Source organism: Eurytemora carolleeae, unplaced genomic scaffold (assembly GCF_000591075.1).
Source record: "Eurytemora carolleeae unplaced genomic scaffold, Eaff_2.0 scaffold1277, whole genome shotgun sequence".
Taxonomy (NCBI): Eukaryota; Metazoa; Arthropoda; class Copepoda; order Calanoida; family Temoridae; genus Eurytemora; species Eurytemora carolleeae.
The window spans coordinates 44,916-62,301 of NW_019397175.1; the positions used below are offsets into that span (position 1 = coordinate 44,916).

The following is a 17,386-nucleotide window of genomic DNA, read 5'->3' on the forward strand; positions in this document are numbered from 1 at the left end:
TTTAATTATTTTGTATTTTGTGTATTTTGTTGTCAAAAATCCAATAGTTAGGTATACCAGTAGGTATGAAATCAGCTTATCAAGTGAATCAAGTTCATTAACTGGGGTCTGATAACTTTTTTTCTATTCCAAGGTTGTATCGGTCCCACTGAATGAAAAAATTGACCGCCTAAGATTTTTTATAAACTGCAAGGTTTCCTGTATAGCTCCGTGTCCAATGCTGAAGCGTCTCCCAGAGGTGATTGGTTAGGACTTGTATCCTTCTGTCCCCCCTAGAAGTGTAGGAATGATAACGTTAGAATATTGCACCTTTTTATCTTTTGTTAACATAAGTGTAACAAATATTTAACATAAGTTTAACATAATATAACGTAAGTAAAACGTTAGAATAATGTAAGTATAACACATGTATAACGTATGTATAATGTAAGTGTAACCGATAGTTTCACGTAGGTTTAATGTAAGTAAAGTTTAAGTATAACGTAAGTATAACGTAAGTGTAAAGTAAGTATAAAGTAAGCATTACGTAAAAATTAACGTAAGTATAACGTAAGTAAATCATATGTATAACCCATGCCCATTGCCCATCCCTACCTGTGTTGTACTTGTATCTGGTTTATGATGAAATGTATCCCTATAACCAAGTACAGGATATACCCTACCTGTGTAGTATCTGGTTTATGATGAAATGTATCCCTATCCCCAAGGACAGGATATACCCTACCTGTGTAGTATCTGGTTTATGATGAAATGTATCCCTATCCCCAAGTACGGGATATACCCTACCTGTGTAGTATCTGGTTTATAATGAAATGTATCCCTATCCCCAAGTACAGGATACTACCTGTGTAGTATCTAGTGTATGATGAAATGTATCCTTATCCCCAAGTACAGGATAATCCCTACCTGTGTAGTATCTGGTTTATGATGAAATGTATCCCTATCCCCAAGTACAGGATACTACCTGTGTAGTATCTGGTTTATGATGAAATGTATCCCTATCCCCAAGTACAGGATACTACCTGTGTTGTATCTGGTTTATGATGAAATGTATCCCTATCCCCAAGTACAGGATATACCCTACCTGTGTTGTATCTGGTTTATTATGAAATGTATCCCTATCCCCAAGTACAGGATATACCCTACCTGTGTTGTATCTGGTTTATGATGAAATGTATCCCTATCACCAAGTACAGGATAATCCCTACCTGTGTAGTATCTGGTTTATGATGAAATGTATCCCTATCCCCAAGTACAGGATATACCCTACCTGTGTTGTATCTGGTTTATTATGAAATGTATCCCTATCCCCAAGTACAGGATATACCCTACCTGTGTTGTATCTGGTTTATTATGAAATGTATCCCTATCACCAAGTACAGGATATACCCTACCTGTGTAGTATCTGGTTTATGATGAAATGTATCCCTATCACCAAGTACAGGGTAAATCGAAGAATAGGGAAACTCCTCCCTGGCATACATTCTCAATTAATACAAGATGCATATAACTTAAACTTTAACCTTTTAAGGGAGTGTTCGGCAATGTATAGAAGTTGAACTTAGAATGTAATTTATTGTGGAGACATTTTTGCGGAATCATTTGAGATCAATGAGACGTTTTTACGCTGCATATTTGTTCAGCAAGAACGCAAATTAAATATTTAAAATGCTCATAGACCGTTCATTTTTAGGGATGAATTAGAGAATCAGTTTTCAAAAAATATTCACTAACGACGACAATTAAAAAAACAGGTTTAAAAAATAAAAAAAAATAAGTAATTTTATTCAGCTATTGGTTTCTGTAATGTTTCATTGTTTACAAACATTTTCTGTAGATTTCCTGGAATTTTTAATGAAAAGACGATATTTGAAGAATTTGAAGAAATCTGTGAACAAATTCAAAGAATAAGAAACTAAATATATTGATGAAAAAGACATAACTGATATTAACATTGTTTTATTGAGAACATTTCAATTGGGAAATATGTTCGTTTACATGTAAATAGTTTACTGTAGAATATTTTTTATATTTTTTGTCGTTGTTATTCAATAATTTAAAAAAAATTAATTCTCAAAACGTAACCACCCAACTGAATGATTTTGAAGGTCAACTTTGGGCTTAAACTCAGTAAATTATAGACAACATTAAAACGTTCTATATGTCACAAATGAATCCTAAAAAATTCAACTACCATACATTGCCGGTCACTAACTTTAATAGTAAAGCAAATTTAAAATATCGATCATTGTAAGAACAATTATTCAAAAAAAGCTTTTTTTGGTTTGGAGAAAAAACCATAAATGTATAAATTTTCTATGGCTGACTCTAAGTGGCTAATTATGAATTATAAATCAAATGCTTTTTCGGCGCCTTAAATGTGGTTAACACCAGGATTAAAGTTTTCAAAAACTAAATTTTCAGATTTTATTCATTTTAAAACTCAAGAAACGTTAATAAGTCAAATAGAAATATCATCTTAATAGTTGTAAAACTTTAAATCAGTGAAATCCACAACATTATGGAAGTAAAAAATCATCAATAGCTGTTCATTTAGCTATGGAGTCTTAGTTCAGATTTATAAAAATATACTATTTGACTTTGCCTCGGTGGGAGGGGGGGGGCAGAACTAAAAAGGGTAATGGTTAATGAACACTGTCAGTGCCCATTACTAAACTCACTCTACATGAATTATTAATCGACTAATATTTCTATTTCTTCAAATACTACACAACTACTAAAAAAATATAGTTTATAGACTAAAGAATATGAGCTTTTAAACATAATTTGAAAAAGTATCGTAGAACGAACCCCCCCCCCCCCCCCCCTAATTTTTAAAGTTTCTTTTTTTTTGGGGGGGGGAGGGGTCAATACAATTAAGAACTAAGCACTCGTCAAAAACTCTGAATCTATTCAACATGATGTCGTAGACTATTTAATATAACTTTAAATTCTGCCATAGATAGAATTTTTCAAATTATCAAAGGTCTTTCACAATCACTCCAACTTGTTCATCAAATGAAGGGATTGGAAAATCACAATTTTTGTTTAGTGGTACTTGAATGGTCCTTGAGTGGTCTTTGAGTAGTCCTTGAGCTAGGGGTCCCTGAGTGGTCCTTGAGTGGTCCTTGAGGGGTCCTTGAGTGGTCCTTGAGTGGTCCTTTAGTGGTCATTGAGTGGTCCTTGAGTAGTCCTTGAGGGGTCCGTGAGTGATCCTGAAGTGGTCCTTGAGCATGGTCATTGAGGGGTCCTTCAGTGATCCTTGAGTAGTCCTTAAGTGGTCCTTGAGTGGTCCTTGAGGGGTCCTTGAGTGATCCTGAAGTGGTCCTTGAGCATGGTCATTGAGGGGTCCTTCAGTGATCCTTGAGTAGTCCTTGAGTGGTCCTTGAGTGGTCCCTGAGTGTTCCTTGAGTGGTTTTTGAGTGTTCCTTGGGTGGTCCTTGAGTGGTCCTTGAGTGGTCCTTGAGGGGTCCTTGAGTGGTCCTGGAGTAGTCCTTGAGTGGTCCTTGAGTGGTCCTTGAGGGGTCCTTGAGTGGTCCTTGAGTGGCTCTTGAATGGTCCTTGAGTGGTCCTTGAGTGGTCCTTGAGTATTCCTTGAGTGGTCCATGAGTGGACCTTGAATGGTTCTTGAGTGTTCCTTGAGTGGTCCTTGAGTGGTCCTTGAGTGGTCCTTGAGTGGTCCTTGAGTGGTCCTTTCCTTTCTATCAAAATTGCCCCGCAGCCCTGTTCATGTTAAATGATTGCAATGCATTCCTCTATAATTATTTCAGCTAAAACATTTCAAATAGTTTTCACTTTAAGGTGAGATCACAAAATTATATTTTTGTGGATTTTTTTAATGAAAAATTGAAAAAGTTCCTGAGCAATTGTGTCATCTCATCAATGTACATCTGAACCTAGATATTTTAAAAATGTTCATTTGCACTAAAAAGAATTAATATTTAGAAAAACTCCATATTTCAAATATGTCATCCATTAGAAAAAAATGATTTGTAAACCTTTATTAGAGCACGAAGGGGTTTCCTGTATGGAAAGTGGTAACTAGCGCCCGCGGCATTTTTAAAAAACGATTCGCAGATTTTTAAGAAATTCCTCTTTATAAGAAACGATTCTCATATTACTAAAAAATTCCTCTTTGAAAAAGCATCTTGGAACTTATAAAATGATATCGCTCTAAAGAGACATTAGAAGGGGTAAAAGTATAGATTGACCCTTTAAAAGTGACCTATACGATTTACAATTCGGTGCTTTTTCTGCGTAAGAATGATAATTAAGGTGTAATCCATGTTTTTAACTTTTAAAAATGATTTTTCACAATTGTGGTTTTACTATGGTCGTGACTCGTGGATTTATACCACATAAATAATGGAGAAAATTGTCCGAAATAAACACTTTATGTGTATGATGAATATTTCTTCATAATTTTCTATTTTAAAAATAGATAAATTCTTCCTTCCTTGTCTTTGTTACATAAATTAGCAAAGAACTTTTTGAGAAGAAACTGCTCGAAAAAAAGATTATCTTCAGAATATTTGTAAAGACAAATCTAATTTCTATAAAGTAATAATCTCTGTATTTCTGATCACAATTCACGAACCCCTAGTCAAGTATTTGTCTCAAATGTTGATGGTGGTAAATCAGAAATGTTTTAGCTTGGTTTAAAAATTGTAAGAGGGTTGACTTTTGTAATAAAACTCGAAGAGAAGCCTGGTTCCCAAGCTAGTAACATTAATTCGAAACCCCCTGGGAGCAGCCATCCCTCCCTCCCCTAGAGTTTTGTTCTTTTTTTTTTTCTTGGATAAAATTAATTCAATTAACATTTCACACACATTTTTTGATTCCTTGGCATTAGTAGGATTGCCGGTGTTCGGTCCTGAATCCCTGAAAAGAAAAACATGAAAGCAAGAGAGAAAAATATTTTTTTAAATCAAAATCAAATGATTTTCATCTTTACAGCTTCAAACATGTTTTTAACTATGCACTGGACCAGATTTAATTTTTAGTAAGAAGTTAAAATACATAGGTTTAGTTGAACTGCTTACCGGTGGAAGTTCGAAAGTAGTGGTTTAATTTACTATAGGGAGTTCAACTACTTCTTACTATTTACCACATTTGAGTTATGTCACATAACTACCTACCGCCGATTCAAATACTTATGTGTATCCTTAAATGGAGTGACCGGCAATGTTTGGTAGTTGAACTGAGAATGTAGTATTGTGGTGAAATTTTTTAGGATATAAAACCTTTAAATGATGTATAATTACTGAGTTTGTGCGCCAAGTCAACTATAAAAATCATCCATTTGGGCATGGTTACATTTAGAGAATCATTTTTTTTTTTAAATTATAAAATAACGACGACAAAATATGTAACACACATTCTACAGTTATAACTATAAATTAGTTGTTTAGGAACAGGATGAGAAAATAAAAATTAACTCTCATCATAGAAAATAAGTAATCTTTTATTTAGTTATTAGTTAATGTAATGTCTCAATCTTCATAATTTTCTGTAGACTTCCTGGAATTTTTTATTGAAAAGACGACATTTAAAGAATTTGTAGAAATCTGAAAACAAATTTGTGAAGAATAAGAAATTCAATAAAATGCTGAAAAAGAACTAAATGATTCTAACATTGATTTATTAAAATTTTTTTTTATTGAGAAATACGTTCCAAAACATCTGATTAGTTTACTGTAGAACTTTTGATACTTTTTTTGTCGTCGTTATTTAACAAATTAAAGAATAACAATTCTCAAAACGTAACAACCGAAATAAATGATTATGAACGTCGACTTTGCGCTCAAACTCAGTAATTGTACATCATTGAAACGTTTTATATGTTTCAAATGAATCCTGTAAAAGAAATTGAGTCTTTGCCACAAACTCTGACTTCCCAATCTCTAAATCTTTTAAACTCAATGTCGTAGACCTTAAATATTTCAAACTAGGAATTCTGTTAGATCAAATAATCTAAGTTTGAAATACCAAGTGTTTACACCATTAGACTTACAAGATATATGGATAAGAAAATTTGAGTTTGTGGCAAAGACTCAATTCCTTTTTCCACAAAACTACATTCTCAGTTCAACTAATATACATTGCCGGTCACTCCTGTTAAGCACTGGTTAAACCGTTTCTATCCCTACCTCAGTGGAATTCTCATTGCCTTTTTTTAATGTTTAATGTTGCTAAGGATTTTGCATCCATTTTTAAGCATCAAATGGATTTTTTGTAATTGTCAGCGGATCTGGCCCAAAAGATGTTTAAAGATTGCAACTCTATAAAACAATAAAAAAATGACATTTATTCTACAGTTTCTAGTGTTTTCCGTATGTCAATGATTGTTGTCAATTTTTATGAAAAGGATTGAAAAAATCTATTTACTCTTAAATATTGGATTTTCAAAGTTTATTTGATGTTTAATTTTTTTTTTCATTTTCAAGTCGGTACGGTTTGTCCGGGCCTAATGTTTTGTTCAAGATTTATTAAATCTCCGAAAAGTGTATGGAACTCTTTTAACAAGGAGAAATGGAGATTGTGCGTTTTTTAATTTGTTCTCAACCGTTTATGTTCATTTTTAAAGGGTTTTGGTTATCGTTTTAAATTTTTTATTTTCGTAAAAGTTTGTTGCTTAAAACAAGCTGAACCATAAATAAAACTGCCAATATTAGCATGAAATTAAAAAACACATTTGATCAAATTTCTCACAAAAGTTAGGACAAAAATAAAAAAGAATTTTCAGAAAATTTTGCGACTCATAAAACAGCTTTACTTACCCGGTCCAAAGCAGAAAATCAAACTCCTCTCCTCGAATTGTTTTCATAAATGCTGTAGCAGACCTTTGAATAGATTCATCTAGATTCATCTAGATTCATCTAGATTCATCTAGATTCATCTAGAGTCATCTAGATTCATCTAGATTCATCTAGATTCATCCAGAGTCATCTAGATTCATCTAGGTTCATCTAGAGTCATCTAGATTCATCTAGATTCATCTAGATTTATCTAGATGAACCTAGATTCATCTAGATTCATCTAGATTCAAGCTCAATATAATTCTAGACGTAAAGAATGGCATTCCCGATTGGCAACTGTACTCTTTAACCCTTTATCTTAAACAATGTTACATTCTTTAATTGGCTCTACAGCATCAAAACAAATATATCACATACATCATTGTCGTGAAAACATTAAAAATTGTTCTGTAAATTACTTAAAACTACGTTAACGGTCCCTTTAATACATACAAGTCAATGAATAAGGTTAAGAGGCGAATCTTAAGAATAATCTTTAAAAGATACTTTTAAAACTTTTCGTTATGAAAATTTCAAAATTTCAAAATTCCGTGATGTTGAGGATGATGATGATTATGATAATGATAATGATGATGATAATTATGATAATTATGGTGATGATGATAATGATGATGATGATGATGATGATAATGATGATGATAATGATGATGATGACGATGATGATGATGATGATGATGATAATGATGATGATGATGGTGATGATGATGATGATGATGATGATGATGATGATGATGATGATGATGATGATGATGATGATGATGATGATGATAATTATGATAATGATAATGATGATAATGATATATGATGATGATGATAATTATGATCATGATGATAATTATGATGATGATGATGATGATGATGATGATGATGATGATAATGATATTGATGATGATGATGATGATGATGATGATGATGATGATGATGATGATGATGATGATAATGATAAGGATAATGATAATGCTGATGACGATGATGATGATGATGAAGATGCTAACGATGCTAACGATGATGATGATGATGATGATGATGATGATGATGATGATGATGATGATGATGATGATGATGATTATAATGATAAGGATAATGATAATGCTGATGACGATGATGATGATGATGAAGATGCTAACAATGATGATGATGATGATGATGATGATGATGATGATGATGATGATGATGATGATGATGATGATGGTGATGATGATGATACCGATGATAATGATAATAATGTCAATAATAATGACAATTATGACAATGATGATAATAATGATGATGATAATGCATGATTAAAATGATGATGATAAAGATCCTGATGATGATGATTATGAGGATGATGATGATGATGAATTACCTAATAAGATCAATCGGTGAATCACAAGAATAATCTCCAAAAGGTCCTGATGGTCGTTGATAAACTGGTGTGCCCGGATAGTATTCACAATCTAAACAGATAGAGACTGTAAACTAGGTCGTCTTTGAAACTGTAAACTAGGTCGTTTTTGAAACTGTAAACAAGGTCGTCTTTGAAACTGTAAACTAGGTCGTCTTTGAAACTGTAAACTAGGTCGTCTTTGAAACTGTAAACAAGGTCGTCTTTGAATCTGTAAACTAGGTCGTCTTTGAAACTGTAAACAAGGTCGTCTTTGAAACTGTAAACCAGGACATCTTTGAAACTGTAAACAAGGTCGTCTTTGAAACTGTAAACTAGGTCGTCTTTGAAACTGTAAACTATCTCGTCTTTGAAACTGTAAACTAGGTCGTCTTTGAAAGGGAATATAGGCTTAAGGCCTTAAGCGAAAAATGAAAGGGTATATAGGCTTAAGACGAAAAATGAAAGGGTATATAGGCAAGGCGAAAACTGATCACTTTTGATCGCTACTAATCTTACTTTTATCTGTTGTGTTTATGAGGAGAAAATTGTTTAAACGACTCCTGCTAAAGAACGTAGTCCATACAAATTTAGAAAGTTGCAACATTCAATTCGGATCGTAAAATAATCAATTTAATTCCAAACAAATCATTTAGATATGACAAACAATAGTCATCGATTATTTTTCGACGCATTCGTATAAAGTTAATATTTCATAATATTTTTGATTTTGTTTTTTAAATAATATTTCACTGACGCTGGATTTTTTATAATTACTGGAAAGTATGAAAATGTTGTCTTCATTATCAGAAATCCTCGGAACAGGAATACTTTTTAAAAAAGTAACTATCAGATCATTAAAAAAAAAAATATTATGAAATATCCACTATAAACGAATGTCGCGTCGATTATTATGGGTTGTGATATCTGAATGATTTGTTTGACATTAAATTGATTTTTTTTTACGAACTGAGTTGAATATTGCAACTTTCTGAATTTGTATGAACACTACGTTCTCTGGTATGAGTCGTTTTAACAATTCTCTCCTTATAGACGCAACAGATAGAAGTAAGATTAGTAGCGATTAAAAGCGCTTATTTTTCGCCGTAAGCCCATACCCCCTTTCATTTTCGAGAAAACTCCTTTCAAAATTTGTTTAGCATGTCACACCTAGCTCTATGTATAAACAATTAAAAGTTTGATTAATTCTTAATTCTGTTAAATTCGACATGCAAAAAAGGTTCTGCTTAATTTCAAATCAAAGCAACTTCAGGAAAGGTTCTTTCAGTCCCTTACGGAAGCAAATTGATTCGAAAGAAATTGTTTCCATTTCTCCCGGAATCTGTAGTACACTAAAAATGTAAACAAAGAAAGATTTCTAGTGTATTGTTAGATTCGTTCTGTTGTAAAATCGTCAACTATAGTTAAGGATACCTACAGACGATTTAGCTTTAAAAGCACTTTTGGGTCGCACTGCATATTTGAGAATATGTACTGTTACTCCAGACATTCTTTCTCACAATGTGTTTACTTAGCCTTACATAGGTTTGTTTACTTAATAGAGGGTTGTTAAGTACTTTACCCACAGACACTCATACAAAATCTTTTGAAGCAAAGGAATTGAGTCTTTGCCACAAACTCTAATGTTCTAAAACCTTTATCTTTCCTACACAGTGTCTTAGACCTTAGATATTTCAAACTATGAATTCTATGAGATCAAATAATCAAAGTTTGAAATAACAATAGTGTACACCATCAGACTCAATTCATTTGAAGAATCTTTTGCAAAAAACCGAATTAAATATCTAACAAAAGTTGAGACTTTGAAGGCTTCTCTGGGTTATCGTAATTTTCCGATTGGTTGCGTATTTGCTGAATATAATGTTTTTAAAACTTTGATTCCACATCTCAAATAAAAATAAGTTTTGGTGTGACGTTGACACAGTTTTATATTAATTTCTAGATACAGGGACATCAGATAGTTCATATAGGTAGTGATTAGGTTTCAGCCTTAACCCCGTTTATTTTTTCCTTAACAACAGTCCCTTTTAAGACATCCTTCAATTTTTTATATTCTACGATCTAATAGTTGAACTTGGGCTCTAGCCTGAAATAAAGTCTTTAAATGATATATTAAAGGATTTAACAAAGAAAGGAACCAGTTTACAGCTGTAAAGAGGGAACCCTGAATTCAACAAAAATGCGAATAAATTCTGTACAGACGTCTTTATAGTCTCATTCTTTCTGGGTATCCCTGTAATTCATATTATACTTTACAGTTTTTATATATTTTAAAAATTGTTTGATTTCAGACAAAAACAAACAACTTCGGGACAACCCGTTCTAAAACCCAGTTTTTGGATAAACAAATTTTAAGAAAAACTAAATTTCTATACAAAAAACATTTTATCCAAAAGCATTTTATCCAAAAGAACTCCAAAGTATTTTTTATTAGTAAAATTAATAAACTGGTTTTTTTAGGAAATACTGTTTAAAATTATTTCCCGACAGTTAAATATCAGCTTCAAGTCTTTAATTACTAAAATTTAAAAGATAAGAAATTATAAAGTGCATTTTCTAACCATTTGTTTTCAACAAAATTCGGGAAAACATAATTAATTTTTCAATTTATTCTCAGAAAAAAAAATATTTTTATTTTTTATTTCTCTGAAATTCTGAGATTGCGTAATCTACTAAATATTAAAATGCACGAACACTTTTCCTTCTTAATAATTTAGGATCAAAACTGGACGAGACTTTGGACAAAGGAATTGAGTCAACGTCACAAACTCTGATTTTATAATCCAACAATACTATGTCGTAGACCTCAGATATTGCAAAATTCTTTTGGATCAAATAATCTAATTTTGTTGCAAAGATAAAGGGATTATTAAATTGAGTTTGTGGCAAAGACTCAATTTCTTTGACAATTTCCATCCAATGATATAATTCATTTTCAATAATAAGTTAATGATAAATCAGCACAGTACAGTGCATTACGGAACAGTTCAGTACAGTACAGTACAGCACAGTACAGTACAGTACAGTACAGTTCAGTACAGTACAGTAAAGTAAAGTACAGAAAAGTGAAGTACAGTAAAGTAAAATGCAGTACAGTACAGTCAGGTACATATCAGTATAGAAAATGCATTACAGTACAGTGCAGTAAAATAAGAACAATAAAGTGCAGAATCCCCCCTTTCCACCTACTCCAAAACAATTCTTGATTTCTAAGAATGATGAAATTTGATCTTCAATCAGCAGCTGATGGTAAAAGAAATTCTCTTAAAAGAATATATTTGATCCTTCATTTTATATTTTTTGCCAAAACTTGTTCAAATTTTCAATTTACAAGGAGTAGAACATTTTGACTCGAACTTATATTTAGATCTGCTCAAGTGATATTTGTAAATAAAATATCGATTTATGAAACTGTCATTACGTCAAGTGAAAGTAAATTGCACGTACAATGTACATTGAAATTTTGTATCTTTCCATTAATAACTCCTTATACTCAAGGACTATAGATGTGAAGAACAAAATTGTTTTAAATTTATAATAAGTTGTTACTGGATAATTTGTTATTTGTTGTACTTGCATACATGCGCAAAGCCAGAGGAGCTACGAGGTCAAAAAGTCCTACGAGTAATTTAGCATACATTTCACACACCTCTGCCCCTTTAGTAATAGTAAATTGAACCTATGAAGCATAACGTCTGACCGCGTCAACCTTGTTGCACCGGCTAGTCATGTCCATATAGCTAGGTACAGTACAAACTGGCACCGGAAAGGTTGACCCGGCTCGGAAATTCAAATGTACTACGGCTGCCTGTGATTTTACCTTCTCCTTCAGTCTAGTTTACAATAGGGTTTACGGTAGGGTTTCCAACACAAGAGAATTTTACCTGAGCGCCATTGCCCAACTACCCAGTATTCCGCGCAATGCGAGAACAGTTGCGTGCAATTCCGCGCAGTTGCTCACAATTCCGCGCAACGGAATTCCGATTGTAAACCCTAGTTAACGGTGGCCATGTACTGGTTAAAACATAGAGATCGCCTTTCGAGATTTTTAATCATATCTGTTTCTTTAAGGTTTTTAATCCAAAACGTTGTGTGTGATTTTTATTTTTTAAATAAACCCTGAGTCAGAGCAAATAAACATACTGGCCAAAATAAAAAAATAGGCTAACATATAAAAACAGTTGAATAGAAAGACGACATTAAAGATGGTAAGTGCGATTTGGTATAAAGTAAACAATTTTAAGAATAGCTTAAAAAAATTATTGAGAGAAAAAGCTCTAAGTATGCTTAACAATTTTGCTGTGTTTCGTTCATAACTAGAGCGTAACACTCTCAATTCTATTCTCACTGTCAGGTGCAGCCGTAGTACATTTGAATTTCCGAGCCGGGTAACCTTTCCGTTCCGTCTTTACATTACCTAGCTCTATGGACAGGACTAGCCGGTGGAACTGGTTGACGCGGTCAGACTTTATGCTGCATATAGGTTGAATTTACTTTTACTAAAGGGGCAGATTTGCGTGACTGTATATATATTTATTTAATCATAATTATGCAATGATAGAACAATTTTTTGTGACTAACCAATTTTCGATTGATATAAAATCTTGTTTTTGCCGTTACAGAATGTTATTTACCTTATTTGGAACAAATCAGAAAGTTTTTATCCCTAGGGATCAGGAAATTGTAAAATGTGGGAAAACAATTCTCTTAACTCATGCTGATTGGACTGTTTTTGTCTAATATAGATTGCCCTTATAGTTATGATAGGGGAGTGATACATATCTGATATCCCTAGTCCAACTTATATAGGCCAGCTTATGAAAAAAACTCTAAGTTTAATGGTCAATGTACTATGGAGGTTTTTGAAAAAATTCAAAAAGTAAACAGTAAACAGTTTTTACAAACAAAAACATGGATATCTAATTCATACTTGAATAGAAAAAAAACTGTCAAGGATACCGTTGTGAATCGGACAAACATCCCTTTTTAATAAAGGTTCACTTGAAATCACGTTTCCAATCCGCTTAAAGGGACTGTAAAGAAAAAATGAAAGGGAGTATAGGCTGAAACCTGAGAATCTCAGGAGTTGATCGAGAGTTCTATTTGATGTTCCTATCTCAAGAAATTGATATAAAACTGTGTCAAAATTATACCAAAGTGAACTGAATTAAGGATATCCATCTCAAGAGTGTCTAGCTCCCTACAACGTGCTCTAACTACCCCTAGGACGGTATTTCAAATAAACTGGAGTTTACAATTCCATTTGGACTCGTTAAATTTGGTTTTGTTTTTTCAAAATTACATAATATATAGCTTACTTTTGTTCCTGTCCCCCAGCATACTGTAGTTTAGATTCAGATTTAAGCTATCTAACTGCCAGAAATATCCTAAAATATTCAGATATAGTGTAGAGTGTAGAATGTAGAGTGTAGAGTGTAGAGTGTAGAATGTAGAGTGTAGAGTGTAGAGTGTAGAATGTAGAGTGTAGATTGTATGGTGTAGAGTGTAGAGTGTAGAGTGTAGAGTGTAGAGTGTAGAGTGTAGAGTGTAGAGTGTAGAGTGTAGAGTGTAGAGTGTAGAGTGTAGAGTGTAGAGTGTAGAGTGTAGAGTGTAGAGTGTGAAGTGTAGAGTGTAGAGTGTGAAGTGTAAAATGTACAAAAAATAAATAAGTCGAAATCAGAGAGAAACAAAAGACTTTGTTTTGGTTTTCCAGTTAATCTTATTAAGAAAAGTTTTTGGTCCAACTTTTAGAATTCTTTGAAAACAAGGTCCCTGATAGAAAAGTAAAGGAAAACAAAATGAAGGTTTTCTTTGGATTTGGAATTACTTTTTATTTGTATATATATGCTTAAGAATCATATATAGAACAAATTACATTCAGGATAGGGGGCAAGATATTGGTTTGATTTATGGGGTAGGGTGTTGTTAGATTTATGGGGGTTCGGGCTTTTTATATAAACATCGATAGCTTATTCATAATAGATCAGACTTAGTTTTTAAGGAACCTTAGTGAATTGGAAACGCCACTTTATCAATAAGGAGTCATTTGAATTTACATTCACAGTCCCTTTAAACAAATACCCCCCCNGTTCTACACATATTGGTTGGTTATATAAATACCCCCCCCACACCTTAGTTCTTCACATATTGGTTGATTATATAAATAGTTCTACACATAATAATTGATTATATACATATCCCCCAACCTTAGTTCTACACATATTGGTTGATTATATAAGACAGTGTCTTTTCTTTTCATTGTTGTCCCTGCACCCCCTCTATACCAAATATTGGAATATTGATTAATTTCTTCATGAAAAAAGGTTGTGTGTATAATTCAGGAAGGTTTGTACATTTCTAGATTTATTTGATTGAAACATGGGCAAGGACTCAATTTAATGCGTTGGTTCAAATCCTGAATTACCGATTCAAAGTATGGGAATGGATTTGAATGGGAATGTATGCCCCCCCTTGAATGGGGAGGCATGCCCCCCCTTGAACGGGGGATTACTTGACAAATTTACGAGTAGAGAAAAGCTATATCTATTTCCCTTCCAACCTGTGTAGACCAACTGGATATAATATAAAAGCAACAGGTCTGCAGATCTATAAATCAAATGGAAAACAAAAATAGGAATTCTACAATTTTAAACAAAATTAAAGATAAAAATTTCATTTTGAATTACTACACTGTGCAGTGTAAACAGATTTTTTTTTGTTGATATAGAAATGGTTTATTCTTTTTAAAAAAAGTAAATTTATGCTTTTTAATTTAATTTTTTTTCGAAAATCTGCCAGCTAAAATTTTCGCAGATTTCTCTGTTAACAATTCACATTCTACATCAAAACGGCAATACCGATCCGACCTATATTTTATGTAAAACGATATTGGTTGGGGAATTCGGAAGAATCACGGGAATATTCTTAGCTTGGTTTAAAACTCCAATATGAGTGGGTTGAATTTTACAGTGAAAATTAAGCCTAAGCTGGGTTTCTATGTAGTCTGTCGAAATTTAAGCATTTCTACGAGAACAAATGTTTATTTTAATTTTTTGAAAAAAACATCGAAATTATCTGAAAATTTGGCAAAATCTTAATTTTCACAATGTACGTACAATTTGGCGGCATAAAACAACATTCAAATATTAAAATTGTTATATTATATAAAAAAATAGTTTTGCGGATTTTTTATCATAATTCCAAAAAATGTTTTTAAATTTTTTTTTATCAAAATTTAGAAAGTATTGTTCAAAATATCGATAGTCTTGGCTTTTTATTTATTCCCCCTGTAAGTAAATAATATATTCTTTATCTATATGATAAAACAAGATATTTGTATATATGTTCCTTCTGGTCGGCCAAACGGCTGAACCGAAGGGGCTGGATTTTGTTGTAGGCAGTTACTAGGCACTCATTGGTAGCCTGGGGGGTGACATAGGTTGAAATAATAGATTTTTCTAAACCTTTTTATTATATTTTTTTCCCATGGGCAACACCGGGCCCTTCAGCTTGTATTAAATATAAGTAAATAGATAGTATGTATTATATTATATATATTTAAATATTTATATGTTATAAATGATATTATCCAGTTTTTACTGGAAACCTGGAAGAAACTTATGGAAAGAATTTATTATTCATTTGATGCATTTATGTATATAGACCGTTCTCCAGCCAGAAAAAATAGATAAATTTCATAATTTGATTTTGGTTAATTTTCTAACAATTTTTGTATGATTAATGACTTATTTTCATTTTTTTTCAAGAGCAGAAGAAAAAAATTTATTTTAATTTAGTATCAAACAATTTTGATGCATGATTAATGATAATTTTCAATCAAAAATTAAAACCAAAACTTTTTTATTTTTTTATAAAAGCTAGTGTCAAAAAAACTGTCTCGACTAAGTTGCAAAGGCAGACCAATAATTTATTCAAAAAGATTGTTTTTGCCGAAAATTATGCAAAAATGAGGAAAGTTTCGATTTTTTTTGCCTTAATCTGATTCGTGAAAAAATATTAAATTTATGTGAAAAAAGCGAAAATTTCGCTAAAAAATGCGCGAAAATTTCGCAAAAAAACGGAAGATAAATTATTTTTTATGATATAATAAAACTTGTATTTCTGAGCTTTCAGATCATAGAATTCCACAAGTTGTTGTGCGAAAACATTTTTAAACACAGTTTTCTCTATACAATTATTGTAATGAAATTAACTAAACATTCCCTTTAAACTTTCTAACGCCTGTAGATTATCAAGTACAATAGGTGGCAACAGATAAATAGACCAATTATGTATGACGTCACAAGTGTAAAATATAAAAAACAATATCCTCTATTAGTTGACATTTTTTCCAAGAATAAATAAAACAGTGTCAAACAGAAAATAAAGAATACAAAATTGCACTTATTATTTATTATTATTTATTATTTATTATTTATTGCATTTCATCATCATTATTATTACACATTTTGTCGGACACATAAAACTGTGACACTTATGACGTAAGAATACTTCTGTATTGAAAGTGTACATTTATTGTACTTGATAATCTGTTAAATTAATTACCTGTTTGTTGTTTAACAGCATCATATCTAACTGATGAAGTGAAGTGAAGGAAGATGATTAAGGAGCCACCTAATCTCATCTCAAAACCTGAAAAGAAATTATAAGTTTTTACCACAAACTCAAATTTTCAAATCCCTATATGTTTGCAACCTGGTGGTGTAAATCTTTGTTATTTCAAACTTAGATTATCTAATACAACAGAATTCATAGTTTAAAATATGGAAGTAGACCTAAGATAGGGATTAGAAAATCAAAGTTTGTGGCAACAGCTCAATCGAAATCAAAGTTTGTGGCAACAACTCAATCAAAATCAAAGTTTGTGGTAACAACTCAATAAAAATCAAAGTTTGTGGTAACAACTCAATCGAAATCAAAGTTTGTGGCAACAACTCAATCGAAATCAAAGTTTGTGGTTACAACTCAATCGAAATCAAAGTTTGTGGCAACGACTCAATCAAAATCAAAGTTTGTGGTAACAACTCAATCGATATCAAAGTTTGTGCAATGACTCAAATGAAATCACAGTTTGATGCAACAACTCAATGAAAATCAAAGTTTGTGGCAACAACTCAATCAAAATGAAAATTTGTCGCAACAACTCAATCGTTTTGGTTCG

At 32.1% G+C, this 17,386-nt stretch overlaps 1 protein-coding gene across 2 annotated transcripts in view; it reads right to left on the reverse strand.

Moving 5' to 3' along the window:
• LOC111712522 (acid sphingomyelinase-like phosphodiesterase 3b) overlaps positions 1-17,386 on the reverse strand; it is a 44,735-nt gene that overhangs the window by 25,640 nt on the left and 1,709 nt on the right. The window contains exons 2-9 of one of the 2 annotated variants that reach the window (XM_023487164.1): positions 16,771-16,857; positions 13,524-13,592; positions 8,167-8,257; positions 6,780-6,842; positions 4,842-4,881; positions 3,859-3,896; positions 1,395-1,473; positions 199-272 (exon numbers count right to left, since the gene is read on the reverse strand). In XM_023487164.1, the coding sequence (XP_023342932.1) occupies positions 199-272; positions 1,395-1,473; positions 3,859-3,896; positions 4,842-4,881; positions 6,780-6,842; positions 8,167-8,257; positions 13,524-13,592; positions 16,771-16,849 (533 nt within the window). In that variant the 5' untranslated portion in view covers positions 16,850-16,857. Of the gene's footprint in view, positions 1-198; positions 273-1,394; positions 1,474-3,858; positions 3,897-4,829; positions 4,882-6,779; positions 6,843-8,166; positions 8,258-13,523; positions 13,593-16,770; positions 16,858-17,386 lie in introns of both variants that reach the window. The other variant, XM_023487163.1, reaches the window with a different exon arrangement.